The sequence below is a fragment of the Scyliorhinus torazame genome, chromosome 14 (genome assembly GCF_047496885.1).
Source record: "Scyliorhinus torazame isolate Kashiwa2021f chromosome 14, sScyTor2.1, whole genome shotgun sequence".
NCBI classification, from domain to species: domain Eukaryota; kingdom Metazoa; phylum Chordata; class Chondrichthyes; order Carcharhiniformes; family Scyliorhinidae; genus Scyliorhinus; species Scyliorhinus torazame.
The window spans coordinates 64,857,881-64,883,720 of record NC_092720.1 but is presented as its reverse complement, the minus strand read 5'-3'; the positions used below and the strand labels follow the sequence as shown (position 1 = coordinate 64,883,720).

The 25,840-nt window shown below is 46.8% G+C and overlaps 1 protein-coding gene across 1 annotated transcript in view; it reads right to left on the bottom strand.

Moving 5' to 3' along the window:
- The window catches only part of LOC140389788 (probable cation-transporting ATPase 13A4), a 220,058-nt gene that overhangs the window by 77,511 nt on the left and 116,707 nt on the right, over positions 1-25,840 (bottom strand). Inside the window, exons 15-21 of the mRNA XM_072474309.1 lie at positions 23,978-24,061; positions 22,262-22,418; positions 16,892-17,009; positions 3,564-3,688; positions 2,778-2,944; positions 2,114-2,221; positions 1,930-2,009 (exon numbers count right to left, since the gene is read on the bottom strand). Of these exons, the coding sequence (XP_072330410.1) occupies positions 1,930-2,009; positions 2,114-2,221; positions 2,778-2,944; positions 3,564-3,688; positions 16,892-17,009; positions 22,262-22,418; positions 23,978-24,061 (839 nt within the window). The remainder of the gene's footprint in view (positions 1-1,929; positions 2,010-2,113; positions 2,222-2,777; positions 2,945-3,563; positions 3,689-16,891; positions 17,010-22,261; positions 22,419-23,977; positions 24,062-25,840) is intronic.

The following is a 25,840-nucleotide window of genomic DNA, read 5'->3' as shown; positions in this document are numbered from 1 at the left end:
AAGTGTTGCTGGAGCGCAGTCAAGGGGAGGGGGTGTTGGCGCTGCCGAACTTCTGCAATTACTACTGGGCGGCTAATATAGCCATGATTAGGAAGTGGGTAGTGGGGGAGGGTTCGGCATGGGAGCGGATGGAGGCGGCGTCATGTAAAGACACCAGTTTGGGAGCATTGGTAACGGTACCTCTGCCGTTCTCGCCGGCCCGATACTCCACAAGTCCGGTGGTAGTGGTGGCTCTGAGGACCTGGGGGCAGTGGAGGAGATATAAGAGAGTGGAGGGAGCATCAATTTGGACCCCGATTTATAACAACCACAGGTTTGTACCGGGTAGGCTAGATGGCGGGTTCCGGAGTTGGCAGAGGGCAGGAATTAGAATGATGGGGGATCTATTAATAGATGGGAGCTTTCCCAGCTTGAAAGCTTTGGAGGATAAATTTAAATTGCCAGCAGGGAATGGTTTTAGGTATTTGCAGGTGCGAGACTTCCTGAGAAAACAGGTGCCGGCCTTTCCGCTGCTGCCGCCACGAGGGATACAGGATAGAGTAGTTTCCAGTACCTGGGTGGGAGAGGGGAAGGTATCGGATATTTACCAGGAGCTTTCGGAGGCGGAGGAAACTCCGGTGGAGGAGCTTAAGGGCAAGTGGGAGGACGAGCTAGGAGGAGAGATAGAGGCGGGTCTATGGGCGGGTGCCCTAAGCAGGGTTAATACCTCCTCATCATGCGGCAGGCTTAACCTGATACAATTTAAGGTCGCCCACCGGGCACACATAACAGTGGCTAGGATGAGCAAGTTTTTCGGGGTGGAGGATAGGTGTGCGAGGTGCGCGGGAAGCCCAGCAAATCATGTCCACATGTTTTGGGCACATGCCCGAAGCTTACAGGGTTTTGGCAGGGTTTTGCTAAGGCAATGTCCACGTTCTAAAAACACGGGTGGTGCCAAGTCCGGAGGTAGCGATCTTTGGAGTGTCGGAAGATCCGGGAGTTCAGGGGGCGAAAGAGGCCGATGTCCTGACCTTTGCCTCCCTGGTAGCCCGGAGACGGATCTTATTTATGTGGAGGGGCTTGAAGCCTCAGAGTGTAGAGTCCTAGGTTAGTGACATGGCTGGGTTTCTCAGTCTCAAGAAAATAAAGTTTGCCTAAAAGGGTCAATGTTAGGGTTCTCACGGAGGTGGCAGCCGTTCGTCGACTTTCTCGGGAAAATGAAAAATGTCAGCAGATGCATATTCCAAAGTGTGTGTGTGTGTGTGTGTGGGGGGGGGGGGGGGGGCGGTTGTATGGTTGAGGTGTGTGAAGATTGGGCTGGGGGGGAAATGTTTATTTTGCCATGTTGATATCATTGTTTTTGTTATATTATAACATTTTTCAAATACCTTAATAAAATATTATTTTAAAAAAACCAATAATCCATTGTAAAGTATTTACTAAACTTTTATGCAGAGATTAGAAACTTAATGAGTAATCTATCTTGCAACTATATTGCTCTATAAATGAAATAATCTGATATCCGTGTTGGCGTTTGCTGACAGAAAACCAACCGAAAACCATGCAGTTAAAATCATGGTAAATTAATGTTCACAGCGAATGGGGTTCACTGAAGGCCATTTTTTGTTTTGACTTAGCACGTCTTTATTTTAGTCAAAAACTATGCCTTTATCGCGCGGCACCGTGGCACAGTGGTTAGCACTGCTGCCTCACAGCACCGACGGCCTGGTTTCGATCCCGGCCCCGGGTCACTGTCCGTGTGGAGTTTGCACATTCTTCTTATGTCTGCGAGGGTCTCACCCCCACAACCTAATGATGTGCAGGGTAGGTGGATTGGCCAGATTAAATTGCCCCTTAATTGAAAAAAAAACTATGGGCTGGATTTTCCACTGGCGAGATTCTCCATTGAACCGGAAGTGCACTCATACTCTATGCGTTTATAAAACTTACTCCAATTTTTGAAACTCCTCAATCAGGCTTCCCTTCTGGTTTGGTGACATTCTGGCAAAAACTGTCGCACTTACAAGCAACTGAAATAAAAATACAATTGAGAATGAAACATGCACAAGGAAATCATTAAAGAAAAATAAGCATAATATAATTATACACATATCCTTTGTATTAGAAGACTTACCTTAGGTAGTAAATGATAGAAGTGTTGCATTAAAATGTCATAAGATTTTCCAGTCATGACAAAATGGAAGTTTCTCTTCTCAAACCTCTCCATAGGAATTTTAGTTTCCTTGAACATATAAATACTTATTTTGTTTTTAATGCTATTCGACAAAATCATTGAACCGAAATAATAATATCCTTGGTGTGTGTTACAGAGTGAAATTGTTCAGACGGTGTTAGCAGCAATGAAGTTAAAACTTTTGTCGTCTATAAATAACATTTGAACAAATAATTCCTACAGTAATAAATAATGAATTGAAAGCTTTAATTTTACAGTTTAGTACTAAGTAATTTATTTTATGAACCGTAAAATTGATAAATCAGTAACCCAGTGCTGAAAAATCCTCATAATATCACAATGCTTGTTACGTTATTCCATAAACTACAGGCCAATTTTACAATGTACTGGCCAATGTATGTACACAAACATAATGATTTGAAATAGCTGACTGAGTTATAAGTCAGAAATTCAAATTATTTGTTCCGTTGGTATGCTTTTTAGGTATTGTTCTCAAAATTTATAATGCTCCTCAGATGACTCGCTGGCAGCTAATTATCACAGAATTTTCATTAACTGCAACATTGATATGAGTACTAGCCCCTCATACACAGTCAATACTTACATCAGGACAAATCTGACCACCGTTCTTGTTATTTTCCATTAATTTCCAGTTGATGACAGCTGGACCAGATTCTTTTGTTTGTGAGGCTTCTATTAAAATGATTTTGTGAGTTAGTGGAATCATCCCAGCATTCCTCGCCACCGTAACAGCTGTCTGCAAGTTATCACCTGTGGAAAGTGGCTGCAATTTAAAAACAGTTTGTAACAGTCTCACTGTTAAATGAGAAAATATAACTAAAATTCATCCGATTATTGCCCAATTGCTTGAGTAGTTCATCCACCTATCACTAGTGTCGCATGCTTTTCAAACCCTCCTCCCACAGAATTAATGTGCAAATTAGAAAAAGTAAAAATAAAGCTTTCTCTAATAAGTTATGTATCTTATCCTTACAATATTGGGAGAACATGATGAGCCTTAATTTTAAGAAATGCACTAATTAATTATTGTAATTGACAAGTTTTCTGTTCAACATAAATTGTAGCTAATGTATTTGCCTTGGCTGTGAGAGTCAGCGATGGACCGGGCCATGGAGGCCAATTGTGATTTTACCTCCCATCCACACCAATCACGAGAAATAATTTGGAATGGGAACTCCAGCCAAATTTCTCCTTTCACCTCAAGTCAATTATTACAACACTACATTGTTTGGAATTGGCTAGTTCCATACGGATGAATTTGGGACTTTTCTGAGTTGTATGGCTCGCTACCCTAACTAGATAAGCCATTAGGTAATCTACAAGCATAATTACAACAAATTGAGTAAGCCATAATACATTTCCCAAGCACCTGTGATCATAACTGTTCGAATCCTGGCATTGGACAGCTCAGAGAGAACAGGAATTGTCTGTGGTTTCAGTTTGTTCTCCAGAATCAGTAACCCAAGAAATACCAGGTCAGACTCCACATCTTCCCTGTTATGAATTGAGAAAAAACAAAGCAATGATTACAATTGTTATGCACATGATGTACATTCAAAGCTGTACCTTTTTCAGTTAAGTGCTTTGATCTAATACTCTGCTAAGAGTTCAGTAAAAATAAGATTTAGGTATTGTATACTGTTGTAATCACATCACATTTTAAGCTTATTGGGGAGGTACATTTTACTTTAAAGACATGGAATACGGACACTGTACCTTCATAAAATGGACTCCAGAGATAAGGTGACTTATTTTGTGGCTTCTGTATAGAGTCAGAGATATCTGACCATATCTCTGGAAATAGTGACTGGAAATGCAAAAGGCCTTCCTACATGCTGATTGACTTTCCTTCACCATTTCAACAGAGGAGTTTTAAAATTACAATCGCTGTTAGTCTTGTTGTCCCCGTGAAGATGAACTCCAAACATTTCAGGGGCTAATCATAGCTGGAATGTTGATGAGTTGGCAGATACCTTTCACTGTGTGGCAAACTGCCTAACCATCAACCTATTGTGTGGACAATGGAAATAAAGCATTGATGCTGTTGCCATGTGACAGAAACTGGTTTGTGATAAGAAATACTTGTAAATACCTTATTAATCCACAAGGACAGGCCAGGGAATCAGTCTGGCATACAAAGACGAAATAGAAACCAACTCGTTCCCAGTACAAGGGGGGACCCTGCCTCAAAAGGCACCTTAGGCAGAGAATAGGGCTTATTCATTTTACCTGCCAGAGTATAGTTCTTCACTAAAGGGGGTTTCCCACCTTTGATTGAAAAACAAGAAGCTGGCTGTTGTTTGGTGTGAACAAGTGTGAATTCATCTCCCGAACCCTCCTGTCATGATATTCATATAAACATATCATGGAGCAAACACACACACAGACTGATGGACAGGTCAACGGACCAATCAACACACACGCAACATCACAGCCAATCACCAGTGAGAGCACATGCACTATAAAACGGGGAACACCACAGTTCCCGTTCATTCCAGCAGGAGATAGCTCAGAGCACAGAGCTCACAGCGTGCCACTCAGACATACACCATGTGCTGAGTGCCTCTCTAAGATAGTGCAAGGGCTGGGTCCACAGGTTAACTGGTAAAGTACGAACCACAGACAGAACTATACAGTAGATGTTATCAAGAATAATAAAACAGAGTTGTACCATCTACAACCGTGTTGGTTCGTATGAAAAGCGGAACACCCAACACGACATAGTACCAGGTTTGGAACCCAGCAACTGTGAGACCTACCTGCACATCTTCAGAGATCCGCCATCCTGCGCCATGGACACCATCAGCCCGCCGCAGCCGCTCCAAATCACTGGAAACCTCGGCGTCAACTGGAAGCACATTCGAAGCTGTACCTTTTTCAGTTAAGTGCTTTGATCTAATACTCTGCTAAGAGTTCAGTAAAAATAAGATGTACATCATGTGCAGCTCATCCTAGAAGCCACAGACAGGGAGAATGCATCCGACATCAGGAAGATCGCCCTCCTCCTCTCCACGGCATGGCCACACGCCATCCACATCTACAACTCCCTGGCATTCGCGGATGGCGAGGACAAGACGAAGTACAAGACGGTCCTTCTAAAACTTGAGCAACACTTCAGCATCATTCAGAAGTGAATGAGAGCTTCGAGGGGTACCTCTTCCAGCAGCGCCTACAGAGGAAGGATGAGCCTTTTCAATCCTTTTTGACACACCTCCGTATCCTTGCGCAGTCCTGCGGCTATGAGGCCACCTCCGATTCCATGATTCAGGACCAGATAGTTTTTGGGGTCTCCTCGGGCACCCTACGCCAGCAGCTCCTCAAAATAAAGAGCCTCACCTTAGCCACCGCCATCGAAACCTGCGTCCTTCACGAAAACGTGACCAGCCAGTACTCCCAATACCAGGCGGCCGAATTGGCACGGCACGGATCCCACGAGGCCGAGCGGGTCCACTCCATCGACTTCCTCCCGGCCCGGACGAGGGCGGCCATTTTGCGTGCTTTCCGCGGCCTCCCGCACTTGTACACGCCAAAAGAGACGTCGACGCTGAGGGACATGACGCACAGGCGCGCTCTATGCAGGACCGAACTGCGCATGCGTCAACTGTGGATCCGCACATTTAAAGCGGCAATGTCCAGCGAAAAATCGACAGTGCCTCCGCTGTGGCAAGATGGGCCACTACGCTGCCTGCTGTTGAGCAGCTCAACCTGCCAACGCTCCCCAATTCCGCCAGCCTCGCAGGGCCATTCAGCCTCCATACACCGAGTCATACCCTGACGACGTACAGACCGGTGATACCGACGACCGTAAGCCTTTCGTTTTGTGGTAATTGACAGAAATCGGATGTCCCCAAGTACGATCCACCAGCCGATGCCAGTGCACAGCGTCAATCCGGGTGATGAATGGTGTGCCACTCTAACGGTCAACCGATCACCAATCACATTCCGTTTAGACACTGGTGCCTCCACCCATCTCATTGCATGGTCAGCCTTCTACGCTTTGAAGGTCAAACCACCGATTCGGCCATCCCGCTGTCAGTTGGTCGATTACAATGTTAATGTTATCCTGGCCATGGGATCCTACCAGCTCGAGGTTATACACAATTCACATGCAGCCACACTGTCTTTTGAGATAGTTGGATCCTCGAAGGACTCCCTGCTAGGCGCACAGGCGTGCAAGGTTCTCCACTTTGTTCAGCGGGTACACACTCTGTCTCCAGAAGGCACATCCGATTTCCCGGATGCAGACTTTAGGGCACAGCTCCACTCGCTCCTCGCCCACAACCAGGAGGCTTTCGAGGGCATGGGCACACTGCCCTACACTTACAGAATACGGCTCAAACCGGACGCCACCCCGGTCATTCATGCACCTCGTAGAGTCCCAGCATCACTCAAGGACCGCATCAAGCAGCAGCTGCAGGATCTCCAGGACCAAGGAGTGCTTTCCCGGGTCACGGAGCCCACGCAATGGGTCAGCTCTATGGTGTGCGTTAAAAAGCCCTCTGGCGAACTCCGGATCTGCATCGACCCGAAAGACCTGAACAATAACATCATGAGGGAACACTACCCCATACCCAAACAGGAAGAGAACACGAGCGAAATGGCCCGGGCTAGAATTTTTACAAAGCTTGACGCCTCAAAGAGTTTTTGGCAGATTTAACTGGATCAGTCCAGCAGGAAGCTGTGTACCTTCAACACTCCCTTTGGCAGATACTGCTACAATAGGATGCCGTTTGGCATCATCTCGGCATCCGAGGTGTTTCATCGGATCATGGAACAGATGATGGAGGGCATCGAAGGGGTGCGCGTCTATGTTGACGACGTCATCATCTGGTCCACCACACCACAGGAGCACATCAGTCGTCTCCAGCACGTCTTTGCTTGGATACGAGAACATGGCCTGCGCCTCAACCGAGCCAAGTGTTCTTTTGGCCAAACTGAGCTAAAGTTTCTGGGGGACCACATATCTCGGTCAGGGGTGCGTCCGGATGCAGACAAAGTGACAGCTATTACAGCCATGCCGCAGCCGGCAGACAAGAAGGCAGTGCTACGCCCATCACGACACCTCCCACCTTAATTTTTCTTCAGCACATCAAGAGCGAACCATTCAGGCCTCTAACGCTTCAACTATCAGCTTGAGGACTGATTCGAAGTGACTGTTTTTACCCTTTAAGTAATTCATATTACATCTTTAAAAATCAACTCTTCTTGTGTGTGTTTTTGAGGAGTAAGTAATTCGGGTGTTGTGAAATACAAAGATTTATCATTTCTTTCTCTTTAAACCTACAAAAAAGTCAATTTCATGCCTGTTCTTTAGGGTTACATCACTTCAAGGATTAAAATACTCTTCAAAAATATATTTTGTTCCAGTCAGATGAGAGATGAGAAAAAGGTGAAAATCTATCCCATAATCTCTTCCGGTGCATAACAGATCCATAAAATGGAGTTTTCATATTATGCAAAATAAAAACTAGGTATTTATAGGATAAATATAGCAAATTACTGCAGATCCTAAATTTTGGAATAATTCCACAGTTCTGGTGGCATCTGTAGAGAGAGAAATACAGATAACGTTTTGAGTCCATATGACTCTTCTGGAGTGGAGAAGGTGGAGCAGAATAGAAGGTCAGGGATAGGTGGGAGCTACAAAAATGTAAAGGGCACAAGACAAAGGGAGTGTTTTGATAGGATTAGGACTAAAGAAGGTGCTGATAGTGACATAAAGGTAAGATAATAGAAAGTGTTAATAGGAGAACAAGTGAAAGCAAAACTAAGGAACAAATGACAAATGGTCCTGTGGGGGAGGAGGATTTCGTTGGGACAAACCAAGAAAACAAAGGATAATAAAGGGATCAAGATGGAGGAGAATGTTTGCAGTCTAAAGTCATTGAACTCAATGTTGAGTCCAGAAGGCTGTAACATGCCTAATCGGAAGATGCAGTGTTATTCCTCCGGTTTTCATTGGGCTTCATTGGAGCATTGCAGTAGGCTGAGGATGGCAATGTGGGCATGAGAGCAAGCTGCTGAGTTGAAATGACAAGCAATGGGAAGGTTGGGGTCATGCTTGTGGATTGAGTGAAGGCATTCTGCAAAGCAGTCACCCAGTCTGCATTTAGTCTCCCCAATATAGAAGAAACCGCATTAGGAGCAACGAAAACAATAGACAATTCAAGAAGATGCAAGTGAAATGCTGTTCACCTGAAAGGAATGTTTGGGCTCTTGGTCAGTGAGGAGGTAGGAGGTAAAAGGGCAGGTATTGCACCTTCTGCAATTGCATGGGAAGGTGCCATGGGAAGGGGATGAAGGTTGGGCTGATGGAGGAGTGGATTAGGGTGTTCTGATGGGAGTGGTTGCTGCAGAATGCTGACGGGGTGAGGCAAAGATGTGTTTCGTGGTATGATCTGGCAGAAATGATAGGGCATGAATGCAGAGGCTGGTGGGTGAAAAGTGAGGACAAGAGGAACCGTATAATGATCTGAGAGAGAGGGGAAAGGGTGAGAGCAGAGGTGCGGGAGGTGAGTCAGACAAGGTTGTGTGCCCTTGAGACCACAACCACAATGAGAGGGAAACCTCAGTTGAGGAAAAAGGCAGACATGTCATTGAAGCTGTTTTGCATGGTGGCATCATTGGAACAGATGCAGCGAAGGTGGGGAAACTGGGACAATGGGATGGAGTCCTTACAGGAAGTGGAGTGTGAGGAGCTGTAGTTAAGAGGTGTTGGTATTTCTCCAAAAAGTATTTGCATGGAGAGAAACGTGTGTAGTCTTAACTTACACTGGAATTCTGATCTCCCAATGTGCATATAAAGGTATCCCAATTTCAAGCAAAATCCCTTGGAACAATTCTCAAATTTCTGGCTTCCCTTTCAAACTGGAACAATATAATTGCAAATGGAGATATGTTAGGATAGGTTCCATTCTCAATTGGATTAGAACTCAGCCACCATTTCAAATTTAAAACAAGCCAAAAAATCAAAGCCATGAATGGAAGGAAGGATCACTCACTTTCTGCACAGCTCATATAGAACAATAAGATATGTGTTACACACATTCAGAAGTACAAAATGGCTTTCTACACACACCCTGAAGTTTTAAACAGAACTGTTTGCACAGTTGGCGTGCAAAATCAAATTGGAGCAACAATGTAATGCACCTGAAGAGGTTAACTTCTAACATTTGATATTTGGATTCAATATTCCATATAAATATGCATATGTGTCGATTCTAGGTCAACCTCGCATTCTGAGAAGTCAGGGACCAATTAGTTGAGTCTTCCTCTGCCTGCTGCTGTACACCCATGGAAATAGGAGATGTGAGGTCTCCTCCTGTCTCACTTACACCCATCTCTACTCCTCTGAGGGACCCCTATATATATCCTGCTCTTTAGTTTCCAGGCAGGAGTCATTGATGAGGGAGGGGGTGCGGGGGTCTCTCTTATGGGGAGTCTCTGTTATGGGGCTTCTCTGGTGGGGGAGGTCTCTGATATGGGAGATTTCTGGTGGGGTGTCTTTGATATGGGAGGTATCTCAGGTAGGGGTCCAGAGGGGGTTCTGATGAAGGGGTGGGGGGGACTGGCAGGGGGTTTGTCAGGGAGGTTCGGAGGGGCGTCTGGAGGGGGCGCCTGGCAGGGGCGTCTGGGTGAGGGGGGCGGGTCACCATCATGTGTGCGTGTTGTGGGGATGGGTGTTGTGGGGGGAGGAAGCCCCTACTTGTCAGTAGGGGGGCAGGATTTGCATTGCAGGGGGAAGGGGGCCAGCCATCAGACCTTGCTAACAGGCTGGCCACTCAAAATGGTAGCTAGATAGCGGGAGTCGGAATGGAATCCCTTGTGTTCCCCGCCAAGCGTAAACTTGCTTCGCTAGGGAGAGTGAATCGCTTCTGAGTGCCACTCCCAGCGCCGACTCAAGCCAAAAGTGATTCAGCTCCGGCGGGAAGTCGGCCCATTGGGGGCGGAGCATCGGGGAGGACCTCAGATGAGCATTGGGCGGGGGCAGCACTGGCATTTTGGTTGTATGACCAGATACTTCCTCCGGACAAAGCACGTTAGCACAGTGGTTAGCACAGTTGCTTCACAGCTCCAGGGTTCCTGGTTCGACTCCCAGCTTAGGTCACTGTCTGTGCGGAGTCTGCACGTTCTCGTCGTGTGTGCATGGTTTTCCTCCGGGTGCTCCGATTTCCTCCCACAGTCCAAAGATTTGCAGGTTAGGTGGATTTGGTGGTTAGGTGGATTGGCCGTAATAAATTGCCCTTAATGTTTAAAAAAAAAGGTCAAGTGGGGTTACTGGGTTATGGGAATAGGGTGGAGGAGTGGGCTTAAGTGGGGTGCTCTTTCCAAGGGCCGGTGCAGACTCGATGGGCAGAGTGGCCTTCTTCTGCACTGTATATTCTATGATAGCCTCAAAATCGAAGAATCCAGCCCACAATCTCCTAAATGGAGAATCCAGTCCCAGATCTGTACTTTGCTAAACTACACAGCCTCACCGCTCTGTTAGTCATTTTAAAAAAAATATGAAATTCATTCCTTATGTAAAATGGGAGCTAATGTATTTGCAATAACACTTGATATTTACATTTAAATGTGTAAATATTTTGTGTTTAGCACATGTTTGAAAAATTACACCTTTTATAAAGAAGATAAAAAATCTGAGAAGCTTAGTGAATAATAAAAACATGTTCGAAAACTGATCGTGTCTCCTGACATTTAGCATCAACTTTTTAAAATCTATTTACCAGTCTCAACGTTTTACTTGTTATGTGTCAGTTGTATAGTCCTCCAACAGTGTGAATGCTTCAACAACATTGGAACAGATTGTGGGTGAGCAACTGTTAACATTTATTGAATTGTTTTGTGAAAGTTTGAATTAATAAATTTACAGGTGTCGGACGTCCGGAGGCGGCTATGAGGGAGTCGGTCGCACATTTGGTGGCTCCCGTTTTGGTCGGACTTTTGGACCTATTCCCCCGACTTTTTTGCGCTTTTGAGCACGGAACTGGAAAGCAATAGCACTCAGGCACAGGACCCATACAGAATTGTATGGACCTAAAAAGCCGGAGGGACCGTAAACAGCAGAAGAAGTGGTCGAGTAAGGGCACAGTGGAGGCTGTGAGAGAGACCAGCATGGCTGGTTTTCAGAGCAAGGCGCCGACAGCCCAGCCCACAATGGAGCAGCTGCTGCAGACTATGCAGGAGGGCTTCTTGGCTCTGAAGCATGACAACTTGGAGCCGCTACAGAAGTCGACTGACCGGATGGAAAAAAGGCTGGATGAACAGGCTGAGAAGCTCGAGCAGTTGGAGAAGTCAGTGGAGGAGCAGGCTGACTTTCAAATGATGACGGATGTGGAGAATCGGAGGTTGAAGGACCAGCAAAAAGTGCTTCTGGAAAGGCTGGAGGACCTGGACAACAGATCTCGCCGGCAGAACGTGAGAATCGTGGGCCTCCCGGAGGGGTCAGAGGGGTTGGACGCTGCCGCGTATGTGGAGGGTATGTTTTAGAAGTTGCTGGGGAATGAGGTGTTCCCGTGCCCACCAGTGGTGGACAGGGCACACAGAGTGCAGGTGAGGCAGCCGCGACAAGGGTCCCCCACGAGAGATGGTGGTACGCTTTCACAGGTACCTGGACAAGGAACGGGTGCTGCAATGAGCAAAGAGCACACAAAGCGGTACTTGGGATAATACCACCCTGCGTGTTTACCAAGATTTGAGCGCTGAGGTGGCCAGGAGGAGGGGTAGCTACAGGCAGGTGAAGGATATACTGTATAAAAACAAGGTGAAATTCGGGCTGCTTTTTTCGGCGCGACTGTGGGTTACGTATGAGGGTCAGCACTACTATTTCGAGGAACCCGAAGAGGCGATGGACTTCATTAAGAAGCAATGGCTGGCCCTGAGTTGACGGCGTTTGGACTCATGTTAGAACTTTTAAGTATATGTGGTGTCGCTCCCGTTTTGAAAATTGCCTGTATGTTTGGGTCCGTTTTTGTCGTTTCTTTTTTCGACCTTTTTAGGGGGTTGGAAGGTGGTAGAGATGTGTTTTGTTTGCATGCTTTTTGCATGGTTTACCTGAATGTTTCCATTTTGGGCTCTTTGATTAGTTGGAGTTTGGCTGGGGGGAAAATAATAAAGAAAACAGTAAAAAGGGTTGGGTGAAGATGGATGCTTCAGGGGAACTTTGTGCAATCTTTTTCTGTGTCTGTATGGGAAGGACTGAGAGTGCCTGTTATTTCTTATCTCTCTTTTTTTTCTTGTTTAACATGAATTGTGCTATTGTGGGGGTTGTTTTTGACTTGTATAGAGAGTTTACTTAAGTAGGGCTGATCTGGGGAAGTGGTAGGGGTGGGTCTGGGCAGGGGTGACTGGGAACAATGGGTGGGAGACGTGCTGGCGCTGAGGCTGGGAGCCCCAGGCTAGCTGAATGGGGCTAGTCAATGGAAGCCAAGGTGGGGGGTATGCATATAGTTAGATTAGAGCAGGGGTTAGGTGATAGGATGGTGTTGCTAGGGGGGGAGGGGGGAGAGTCATTCTGCTGACGGGCATGGCAACAGTGAGGAGGTCACGGGTGGAGCTGGTCAGGAGGCGGGCCAGATGAAGCGCGACACATGGCTGGGGGGCTGGCCAAGGAAAGGGGATGGCTGATCGGCAAAGGGGAGGGGGCGAAGTGCCCCCCAACCAGGCTGATCACCTGGAATGTTAGAGGGTTAAACGGGTCAGTGAAGAGGGCGCGTGTGTTTACGCATCTGCGGGTTCTGAAGGTGGACATAGTCATGCTGCAGGAGACGCACCTGAAAGTGGCAGACCGGGTTAGGTTAAGGAAGGGCTGGGTCAGTCAGGTCTTTCATTTGGGGCTTGATTCTAAGACGAGGGGGGTTGCGATCCAGATTAATAAAAGGGTACAATTTGAGGTGGAGGACACAGTCGTGGATGGGGGTAGCAGGTTCGGGATGGTGAGGGGTAAGCTCGAAGGGGTGAGAGTAGTCCTGGTCAGTGTGTATGCCCCTAATTGGGACGATGTGGATTTTATTAGGAGGATGCTAGGGAAGATCCCCGACTTAGACTTGCGTAAGCTGATCATGGGCAGGGACTTTAATACAGTCCTGGACCCGAGCCTGGGCCGGTCATGTTCAAGAACGGGCAGGATGCCAGCGATGGCAAAGGAACTGAGAGGGTTCATGGAGCAAACGGGGGGGGGGAGCAGATCCGTGGAGATTTAGCCGGCCGACGGCGAGGGATTTTTCGTACTACTCCCACGTCCACAAGGTGTATTCCCGAATTGACGATTATTTTTGTGAGTAGGGACCTGCTGGCCGGAATGGTGGGGGCAGTATATTCGGCAATTGCCATATCGGACCATGCTTCGCACTGGGAAGACCTGCAGTTTTGTAAGGACAGCTTTCAGCGCCCACCATAGAGGCTGGAAGTTGGACTACTCGCGGACGAGGCGGAGTGTGAGAAGCTGAGGAAATGCATGCAGAATAACCTGCAGGTGAACGATACTGAAGAAGTCTCGGCAGCGGTGCTCTGGGAGGCACTGAAGGCAGTGGTGAGAGGGGAGCTGATTTCAATCCGGGCATACAGGGACAGGACAGACAGGGTAGAGACAGACCGACTGATTAAGGAAATTCTACGGACGGACAGAAGTTACGCGGAATCCCCGAGGCCAGAGTTACTCAGGAAACGACAGGGGCTGCAGGTTGAATTTGGGATGCTGACTACAGGCAAAGCTGTAGTGCAGCTTAGAAAGGTAAAAGGCACGATTTATGAGCATGGGGAGAAGGCCAGTAGAATGCTTGCACAACAACTAAGGATGAGGGAAGCGGCTAGGGAAATAGGGAGGGTAGTAAATGGGGAGGGTAATCTAGTGGGTGCCCGGCAGGGCTGAACAAGGTCTTTAGGGACTTTTATAGGCAGCTGTACACTTCGGAACCCCCCGGGGGATCGGGGGGGATGACGCGATTCCTGGACAGACTGACCTTCCCTAGAGTGGGGAGGGGGTTGGTGGACAGCCTGGGGGCCCTGGTGAGGATCGAAAAGGTATTGGGGGGCCTGAAGGTCATGCAGTCGGGTAAAGCCCCGGGGCCGGATGGGTATCCGGTGGAGTTTTACGAAAAATTTGCCGGGATAGTGGGGCCGGTGCTGGTCAGGGTCTTTAACAAGGCAAGAGACAGAGGGAGTTTACCCCCGACGATGTCCCAGGCCACCATCTCGCTTATTCTGAAATGAGATAAGGACCCGGAGGCTTGTGGGTCATACAGGCCTATCTCTTTGATCAACGTAGATGGCAAGTTACTGGCCAAGATCTTGGCGACCAGAATTGAGGACTGTGTACCGGATGTAATTGTGGAGGACCAAACCGGGTTTGGAAAGGGGAGACAGCTGGTGACCAACCTAAGAAGGCTGCTCAACGTGATTATGATGCCCCCAGAGAGTAGGGAGGTAGAGATAGTGGTAGCCATGGATGCTGAAAAGGCTTTTAACCGGGTAGAGTGGGATTATCTGTGGGAGGTACTAGGATGGTTCGGATTCGGGGTGGGGTTTATCGACTGGGTTAGGCTATTCTATCAGGCCCTGGAGGCGAGTGTAAGGATGAACAGGACGACATCGGACTCCTTTAGACTACACCGTGGGACAAGACAGGGCTGTCTTCTCTCCCCATTGCTGTTTGCGCTGGCCATAGAGCTGCTGGCAATTGCACTGAGAGCTTCTAGGGGTTGGAAAGGGCTGGTCCGGGGGGAGTGGAACATAGAGTCTCGTTATACGCAGACGATCTGCTATTATATGTATCGGACCCAATGGTGGGGATGAACGGGTATTATGGCAACCCTGAGGGAATTTGGCCGGTTCTCCGGATACAAACTGAACATGGCTAAGAGCGAGTTGTTTGTAATTCAGGCAAGGGGGCAGGAGAGTAGGCCATTCAGGCTAGTGGGGGAGAGTTTCTGATATTTGGGGATTCAGGTGGCATGGGACTGGGGCAAGTTGCATAAGCTCAACCTGTCCCGACTGGTGGAACGAGTGACGGAGGAGGTCCGGAGGTGGGATGCGCTCCCACTCTCATTGGCGGGGAGGGTGCAGACTGTTAATTGCAGATTCTCCCGCGGTTCTTGTTTGTTTTTCAGTGTCTCCCCATCTTTATCCCGCGGTCCTTCTTTAAGAGGCTATATAAAATTATTCTGCGATTTATATGGGCAGGGAAGTCCCCGCGGGTGAAGAGGGTGATGCTTGAAAGGAACAGAGGAGAAGGGGGGCTGGCGTTGCCGAACTTCAGCAACTATTACTGGGCGACCAACATAGCGATGATAAGGAAATGGATGGTGGGTGCGGGGTCGGTTTGGGAGCGGATGGAGGCTGCTTCGTGCAGGGGCGCTCGCTTAGCAGCCCTGGTCACGGCGCCTCTGCTACTTCCGCCGGCACGATACTCCGATAGTGGTGGCGGCTCTTCGGATCTGAGGTCAGTGGAGGAGGCATGTAGAGGAGATGGGAGCTTCGGTGTGGACCCCAATCTGTGGCAACCACCGATTTGCCCTGGGGAACATGGACGGGGGTTATCGACTGGAGGAGGACGGGGATTGTGAGGATGGGGATCTGTTCCTGGAGCATGAGGGCGCTGGAGGAGAAGTTTGGGCTGGCGAGAGGGAATGACTTTAGATACTTATAGGTGTGGGATTTTGTACGCAGACTGGTGCCATCCTTCCCACGTCTCCCGCCGAAGAGGAGGCAAGACAGGGCAGTTTCGAGGGGAGAGGTGGGAGAGGGTAGAGTCTCAGACATCTACAATGAACTAATGGGAGCTGAGGAATACGCAGACCGAGGCCCTGAAGCTTAAGTGGGAAGAGGAGCTCGGGGGGGGGGGGGGGGGGGGGTGGAGATGGAGGACAGTATCTGGGCAGAAGCCCTGAGCAGAGTAAACATGACCGCAAAATGCGCCAGGCTCAGCCTGATCCAGTTTAAGGTTGTGCACCGAGCCCACATGATGGTGGCCCGGATGAGCAGATTCTTCGGGCTGGAGGTCAAGTGTGCTAGATGCGCCGGAGGGCCGGCTAACCATGTACACATGTTCTGGTCGTGCCCTAAACTCAGGGGGTATTGGCAGGGATTCGTAGATGTCATGTCCGGGGTATTGAAAATTGGGGTGGTAATGAGTCCTGAGGTGGCAATCTTTGGAGTTTCGGAGGACCCGGGAGTCCATGAAGAGAGAGAGGCCAACGTTCTGGCCTTTGCTTCCCTGGTAGCCCAGCGACGAATACTGTTGGCATGGAGGTACTCAAAGCCCCCGAGGGCTGAGGTATGGCTATCGGACATGGCAAGCTTTCTTGGCCTAGAGAAAGTCTAGTTCGCCTTGAGAGGTTCGCTATTAGGGTTCGCCCGAAGGTGGCAGCCATTTATTGACTTCTTCGCAGAGGAGTAAGCGTCAGCGGGGGGGGGCTAGGGTACAGTAGAGTAGAGTAGGGGGATATTGAGGCAGATCCTTGTGTGAACAGAGCCATGGTTTGCACTATATTTAATTTGTGTCTTGATTTCTTTTTTTTGTAGTGTACAATGTCACTTTTTTTATATGCCTAAAATACCTCAATAAAATTGTTCGTTAAAAAAAAAAATTTACAGGCGTCTTTGAGATTGTATTCTGTTCCAATGATAAACTGGCATGATCAATACACTGAAGGAGGAGTACCCCGTCCACAGTGATTGGAGTGTGCTGACCTGACCCACCTGTTCAAATTGGCCACTGTGATGTCTCTGCCATTCCAAAGAGACTTAAATGCAAATCCAATAACTCGAAAACCCTGCTTTGTGTAGCGCTGCAATTCAGTTGAGAAACTTCGTGGAACTGCAAAATATGTGAATTTGTGCTAGAAGTTAACTTATCATTATTACAACACATTCACTTCACTGATAAGGACGAGAATAAAGAGATAAAAATCCAGATGCACCTGATTTTGGACGTGGATTTCGACTCCCATGCCTAGTCCCTGATTTTATTGTGCGGCCAAGTGTGATCTATGCTGCTGGATGGTTTCATGCTCAACCGTGTTCACGATTAGTACGTGTTCCAGCCAGTCCCCAACTCTTAAAGGCAGTTTCACCCTCTTAAAGGCGAGTTGTACTGATTGGAAGGAAGCTACTGCTGACTGCCAGTAGTACAATAGGCTGCAATTGGAAACAAAGCTAATGGAACGCCAGGGCAGAATCCCAAGTTCAAGGATTTGGCACTGGAACTGCTGACTGTCCATCCACGTCAGTTTAGGAGAAAGAGAAATACGTTCCACAACACTGATGAAGAAGCACTATCACTCCTTCTGAGACCCACAGCAACAAGCTCAGCTATTGGTGTTGCATGTGCTTTATAATAATAAGTTATACTAATAGTAATCTTTATTAGTGTCACAATTATGGGAATTGAGTGAGTCACTGGGCTTGACTTGGTTGCAGCCAGGTGAAGGGAAAGGGTAGCGAACATGTCAGCTCTCTGGGAGTAAAACCATGCACAGGTTCTGCTGCTGGAAACTCAGATGAGGACTTTGATGGAGCACCATAGAGGAGAATGCTGATGACCTCAAACACCAAAATGCTTGGTGTATCGACTTGCCTGCCAGGCAGCCTTCTGTCAATGTCAAAGGGCATGGAGGAGTCTAGCCTCAATGTGTCAGAGAACATCCTTTCCCAGTGGTAAATGGTGGCCAACTTGATGACAGCTGTGCCACAGTGACTGGTGACTACTCTCTCAGCTTCCACTGCAGCACACACAGAAACCAGTCAGCATCTTGGTGCTGCAATGGGCATTCAGACGGTTGCCATCAGTTCTGCAGATCTTATTGCTTAAAGGAGTATGCAAGCTCTCACAGCAGTCCAGCTTTCTGCCCTCAAACAGATGGCTAGGATTGCTGCAGTGCAGCCCATGGGAATGACAGTAGCTCCATTAAACACAAACCTACTGCCCTCTCTCAGGATGACAGCATTCATCCTCCCGCTGCTTCCACTCCATTGGTGTTTGCTTTGCTGTTGCCTGCCAGTCAGCCAGCCCAGATTGCTGCCATCTATCCTGAGTGCAGTCCAAAGCTGGGCCTTCTAAGCCAGAACAGCTCAAGATTGTTCTCCAAGATCAACTGCAGAATCCCCCATTGATAGTCAGCAGCCTTCTATTAGCCAATAGGGGGTAGCATGGAAACATAGAAAAAGGAGCAGGGGTACTCCCATCAGGAGCATCCTTCCTGCATCCACCCTGTCTAGTCCTGTTCGTATTTTATCAGTTTCCCTGAGATCCCCTTTATTTAGGAACGTGAGGACAGGCAATGGCATCAGCTAGGCAGGCACTAGGGTAATGCATAAATGTGAGAAATTCATTCTTGTTTTTATACGAAGATGTGTTTTGGGATAAAGGTGCAATGGAAGGTTATTGGTGATTGCCTTTATTGCAGGATCCTGGCCAAGGAGTCGCAGTGATGCGATGTCCCATATGCTGCTAATGTGAGGAATGGGGAATCTATGGCAGTGAAAGGATATTTCCTGAGGGATGCGGAATATGAACAGTAAGTCTTGGACAGCCCATCAAGACTGAAGGATTCTAGCTGTATCCTCCCTGCCTACTCCTCCTCCGCCTCTCCCCCAGAGGAGACTTCAGGATTTCTGGTAACAATGTTTGCACTCATGATGCAATATTGTAGAGGACACAACAGAGCACAAATAAGTTGAAGAACTGCTCTGGTAAGTAGTCTAAAATACCTTCAAAACTCTCCAGTGCTCCTGGATGAGGTGAGGGTCGGAAAACCTGCCATGGTCAGGGCCTTCCGTGGAGAGCCTTCATTTGCCTCCTTTTTAGAGTTTCCCAGAGTTTTGTAACTACATTCTCCATAACTCTTGCAGACTTGGTTTATTATAAGTGAATGAACCGTTCCGCCCTCCCCAAGTGAATGCACAGGCTCACCAAACAACAACCACAATAAGCCACAACACACCCACAAATACTGCGACAGTATTAATAACACAAAGGCATTTCAGCTGCAGGTTACATGCCTGTTCTTTTCTCGTGTAACTGAACACATGTTTAGCTTACGGTGATTGGCATGTATACACTGGCCCTGCACAGGCCAACTTTCTAAATGTACAGAAAATCAGTTAAACTGAGGTCCAATCCGCTAAGCAACAAGATTCTCAAAGAACATTGCAGTTCATATGACATAATTTAAAGAAGAATAGGGATAGGCTGATACAATGATGCAGTACAGAAGGAAGCCATTTAGTCCGTTTTGCCTATTCCAGCTTTGCAAGGGTTGATCAAGGGCTGCGACAGACACCTTCAGGTCTCTTTCTTTATGCATCCCTTCAAAATTGTACTCCTCAGTTTGCATTGCTTCTCCTTACTCTACCTATCAAATTGCATTACTGCACACTTCTGAGCTTAAAACTACATCTGTCATTTCACCAACTGTCAATGTTCTCTTGAAATCTGCTACAATCTTTCTCATTATTTAGTACATTTTGAAGGTTTTTATCATAAAACTTTGAAATAATTATCTGTTCGCTCAAGTCCAGGCTGTTAATGTATATTAAAAAGACTTGTGGTCCCAGTACCAACCTTTAGAAAACAATTGTTTACCAGTACCCTTTTCTTTCTGTTCCTTAACTAATTATAGATCCACATTGCCAGTGTCCCTTTAATCCCACAGGCTTTCATTTTGCTAACAGATCTATTATATGACACTTTTTCAAGTGCACAACATCAACCATACTGGTCTCATCAATTCTCTCCATCACATCATCAAGTCATTCTGTGAACTCATTCATTCTATTCCTGTCCTGGGTAACATCCCTCCCTCAACCCAACACCATCAAAAATAGATGACCTCATCATAATAAGAACATAAGAACTAGGAGCAGGAGGAGGCTATCTGACCCTTCGAGCCTGCTCCGCCATTCAATGTGATCATAGCTGATCTTTTGTGGACTCAGCTCCAATTTCCCGCCTGAACACCATTCCTTTATTCTTCAAAAAACTATCTATCTTTATCTTGAAAACATTCAATGAAGAAGCCGCAACTGCTTCACTGGGCAGGGAATTCCATAGGTTTACAATCCTTTGGGTGAAGAAGTTCCTCCTGAGCTCAGTCCTAAATCTACTTCCCCTTATTTTGAGGCTATGCCCCCTAGTTCTGCTTTCACCCGTCAGTGGAAACAACCTCCCCGCATCTATCCTATTTATTCCCTTCAGAATTTTATATGTTTCTATAAGATCTCCCCGCATCCTTCTAAATTCCAACGAGTACAGTCCCAGTTTTCTCAACCTCTTCTCGTAATCCACCCCCCTCAACTGGGATTAACATAGTGAATCTCCTCTGCACACCCTCCAGTGCCAGTACGTCCTTTCTCAGGTAAGGAGACCAAAACTGAACACAATACTCCAGGTGTGGCCTCACTAACACCTTATACAGTTGCAGCCTTACCTCCCTAGCCTTAATCTCCATCCCTCTAGCAATGAAGGACAAAACTCCTTCTTAATCACCTGTTGCACCTGTAAACCAACTTTTTGTGACTCATGCACTTGGACACCCAGGTCACTTTGCACAGCAGCATGTTTTAATATTTTATCATTTAGATAATAATCCCTTTTGTTGTTAATCCTACCAAAATGGATAACCTCACATTTGTCAACATTGTATTCCATCTGCCAGATCCTAGCCTATTCACTTAAACTACCCAAATCACTCGGCAGACTTCCAGTATCCTCTGCACTTTTTGCTTTACCACTCATCTTAGTGTCAACTGCAAACTTGGACACAATGAACTTGGTCCCCAACTCCAAATCATCTATGTAAATTGTGAACAGTTGTGGGCCCAACACTGATCCCTGAGGGACACCACTAGCTACTGATTGCCAACCAGAGAAACACCCATTAATCCCCACTCTTTGCTTTCTATTAATTAACCAATCCTCTATCATGCTACTACTTTACCCGTAACACCATGCATCATTATCTTATGCAGCAACCTTTTGTGTGGCACCTTGTCAAAAGCTTCCTGGAAATCCAGATATACCACATCCATTGGCTCCCCGTTATCTACCGCACTGACAATGTCCTCAAACAATTCCACTAAATTAGGCCCTTTATGAATCCATGCTGCATCTGTCCAATGGGACAATTTCCATCCGATGCCTCGCTATGTCTTCCTTGATGATAGATTCCAGCATCTTCCCTACTACTGAAGTTAAGCTAACTGGCCTATAATTACCCGCTTTCTGCCTACCTCCTTTTTTAAACAGTCGTGTCATGTTTGCTAATTTCCAATCCGCCGGGATCACCCTAGAGTCTAGTGAATTTTGGTAAATTATCACAAATGCATTTGCAATTTCCCTAGCCATCTCTTTTAGTACCCTCGGATGCATTCCATCAGGGCAGGAGACTTGTCTACCTTTAGCCCCATTAGCTTGCCCATCACTGCCTCCTTAGTGATAACAATCGTCTCAAGGTCCTCACCTGTCATAGCCTTATTTCCATCAGTCACTGGCATGTTATTTGTGTCTTCCACTGTGAAGACTGACCCAAAAAACCTGTTCAGTTCCTCAGCCATTTCCTCATCTCCCATTATTAAATCCTTCTAATTCGCTAAGGGACCAATATTTACCTTAGCCACTCCTTTTTGTTTTATATATCTGTAGAAACATTTACTATCTGATTTATATTCTGAGCAAGTTTACTCTCATAATCTATCTTACTCTTCTTTATAACTTTTTTAGTAGCTTTCTGTTGCCCCCTAAAGATTTCCCAATCCTCTAGTCTCCATTAATCTTTGCCACTTTGTATAAATCATATCTCTTTATTTGTTGGATCATACTGAGTGCAAATAGCTGTTGCATTTCTGCTGATGACTATTGTTACTGCACTTCACTGGAATTCATTGTGTTTGAGGCAGTTAGAATTATTTTTGAGAAATATCATTAAGCACTTATCAAATTTAGTGTTGACTTTCTCCCAACATGTGTGCTGACAGCAATACGTATCATTAATTTCACACATTCAGGAACTAATCATAATATCAATAAATGATTCATCAAATACTTTCATTTTCATGGTTAGCCAATCAAACCTGTTTCAGGTTTACAAAGATGAATAACCGTCTCTGGTGCTCCCTTAAGGTAGACAGTCAGTTTTTCTTTTCCAATCACTTGCGTTACAACTGACATTCTCTGTAGCGCTGGTGAGAATGGATATTGCTTCAGGACTATAATTCCTTCCTTTGATACCTGTAATATACAGTAACGTGGTCCTGTTAAGGAATATGACAAATGAATTACTCTTAAATATATTTTGTGTACTAATACTTTGCTGGTATTAGAATCACAGGGTGTGACCATACCAGCCGCGTTACGCCCAATATGCAGCGTGGCGTGGCCGGTAGATGCCGGGAAATCCCTCTTCCGGTATCTACCAGGCTTGCCACACCTTGCGAGACCTAATATGATCTCACGGGATGTCACAAGTGAATCCCGCCCATTGTGGGCGGGATCACTTTCTGGCAAATCTGCATATTAGAATGAGACAGCTACTAATTAATCACTCTAATATGCATTCCCAAGATCTAATCAAGGTGTCGGATCTAACTAATTCACCTTGGAGACCTCGGACGAGCACCGTTTAGTGCTGATCTCCATAAATGTTGACCCAATGGAACGGCACCCGTGGGGAACTCCCAGGGGATCGGAGGACCCCAGGTGTTTCCCATCTGGGCAGGGTGGTACACTGTCACTTCTGGTGCCTCCTGGACACCCTGACACTACCGGCCTGTCACCCTGGCACTGCCAGGATGCCAGTTCTTTTGCAGAACGAAGATTGGGCCTGTGGGTGCCCTGCACGGTGAGTTGGTGCTTGGGGGGGGTTTGGGGTCATTTTGGGGGCTGGAGAGATCGGAACACCATTTAAAAATCCTCAGTGCAGAAAACAGAACCGCACGTTCGACACTGAGGCCCCCAATCTACCCGAATGGCCGTTTGATAGCATGGTGTTTCTCGGCCCTCCGAATGCCAGAAAACGCCCGTCTGATCGTACGCTCTATGACTGTTCTCATTCGGGTAAATTGCGCCCACAGTATTTTACAGCACACGAGGCCATTCGGTCTGTTGTGTCAGTGTTAAAGAAATGCAAAGCTAATTCCATTACACACTCTCTCCATGTAGCCGAATAGCTTGTGTAGAACCTGAATGGGAGGGACAACAGGAAAGCACGGTAGGGTAGAAATGAACAACAGGTTTATTCCGGTGTACAAACAATAATCAAACTATCACCCCTCTCCCCGAAGAGCCACCCTCTCTGACCTGCACCCAGGTCAGGGATTTTATGCTGAGCATTTCTCCAAACACCAGTACCGAGCCAAGGGGGACAACTACAAGGGAATCGTACCAGCTCTTCCTCTTCCTGACTGACATTGGGCACAAAAGAAACAACAGGCTGCAGCTGGATTTAAAACATTTATTTTATGGCGCCGGAGCGTGGCTACTCTCTGCGAGCTCTCCCCTACAGATCCTCTTCCTACATTTTTTATAACTGTTATTATAGTATGTTCTATAATTATTAATTATTAGAGTATGTTCCAGGTATTTATGTATGGAATGATCTGCCAGGACTGTAAGCAGAACAATACTTCTCACTCGGTACATGTAACAATGGCAAACTTCTGTCAACATTTGCATACAAATTGATGAGTTGAAAATAATTGCTTTAAGAGTGCAAAGCAGGAGATTTTCTGATGAACTGAGTTCCTGGTTTGAAGGAAAGCATGAAGTATCGGTTGAAGAAAATCATGTACCTTATTAGCTCCAGGTCCTGGTTTGACAATAAATGAATGTGCTTCCTCATTTTGCTGTTTTAACATTGTGTTTTCTTTCAATTCCTGTCATGAATTCAAAAATACATGGCTAATTAAACTTTTAGTTTGCTTTAAATTCACATATATCTTAACATATTTGTATCCAGCAGCATGTTGGGAAAAAGACAGTCTGAAAATATTTGGTCAGTGACCTCTTACATTCTTGTAACTAGATGTTCAATCTTAAAACAGCTGGTAGACTGACCGATTCAAAGCATGTGACATGAAAAGAAGGCAAGAGCTTGTATTTGCGGAGAAGCCTTTGCATGCTGAGGACATCCCAAAGTACTTCACAAAACTAATAATTACTTTGGAATTGCAGCCACTGCATATCTGTAGGCAGGTGCAATAGCCAATTTCACACCATGAAGTTTCACAAACTGTAAATGAGATGAATGACCAGTTTTTCTGCCTTAGATGAGAGGGAAAATGTTGGTCAGGAGAATGGGAGAATTCTCTTCAAACACTGTTCTGGGATCTGAAATATTCACTTAACCCACTGGAACAGGCAAATATGGCCACAACTGAAGACGGCAACTCCAACAGAACAACACAACTTCAGCTAAAAATTCCACATTATGTCTATTTTTGCTGAACGCAATTTCTTACTCATATTGTTTTGTTAATAGTATATTCAAGGATTTCATCAGGGAATATTTTAAGGACGTTTTATTTCACACACAGAATAAGATTATATCAGTTTCCTCTCCAACACAAATTCTTTCCCAACAGCTTGTTTTACTCCAGAAAGTCAATTGGTAAAAAATAGAACTGAAGTCAATCTTTGCACACTTTTACAAGCATTTATTTACAAAGTTTCACATTAAAGCATGCACCTCCTAACCCATCAGCCACAATTCTAGGCTGCGTCTATTTATCGGGGTAGGGGTATGTGGTAGTATGCATTAGGGGTCATGTGCGACTGTGAAGCCGTGATGTCATTGGCTGACAGATCCCGGGTCCTGGTTGGCTGTTGACCTCTAGCTCCGCCCTGAAGGCGGAGTATAAGAACCAGGAGTTCTCCCCCGCAGGGCAGTCTGTTACTGAACTGCGGGGAACAAGTCACGCTTAATAAAGCCTCATCGACTTCACCTCTATTCGTCCCTCGGGAGTCTTTGTGCGCTACAATTTATTAAGCGTGCTTAAAGGACTATGGAGCTCAGGATCATCCCGGAATGCCTGAGGATCAGCCCCCACGCAGTGAACTCAGCAGCAGTTTTTAAACACTGGCAGACTTGTTTCAAAGCATACCCCCGAACGGCCCCCGGCCGGGTCACAGAAGACCAGCCTGCACTCGAGGGTAAGCCCGGAAATTTTCCCTCTCATCGAAGACGCAGAGGATTTCCAGACAGCGTTCGCAGCACTAAGGAGCATCTATGTTCGCCCAGTGAACCAGATCTACGCACGCTACCAACTCGCAATGAGACGGCAAAGTCCCGGAGAATCGCTGGACGAATTTTACGCCACGCTGCTAATTTTGGGACGGGCCTGCAGCTGCCCGCCGGTAAACGCGATTGAACACACGGACATGTTGATGCGTGATGCTTTTGTGGCAGGTATGAACTCTCCCTAAATCCGCCAAAGACTTTTGGAAAAAGAGTCGCTGGGACTCTCAGAGGCACGGGCCCTTGCAGCCTCCCTGGATGTAGCCGCGCGAAATGGACCCCCGTCGTGACAACCCCCCCCCCCACCCCACAGGCTTGCGCGGTTCAGACTCCAAGTCATCCCGGGGGGGCCCGCTGCTATTTCTGCGGCCAGGCGAAACACCCCCGGCAGCGCTGCCCGGCCCGCGCAGCGATTTGC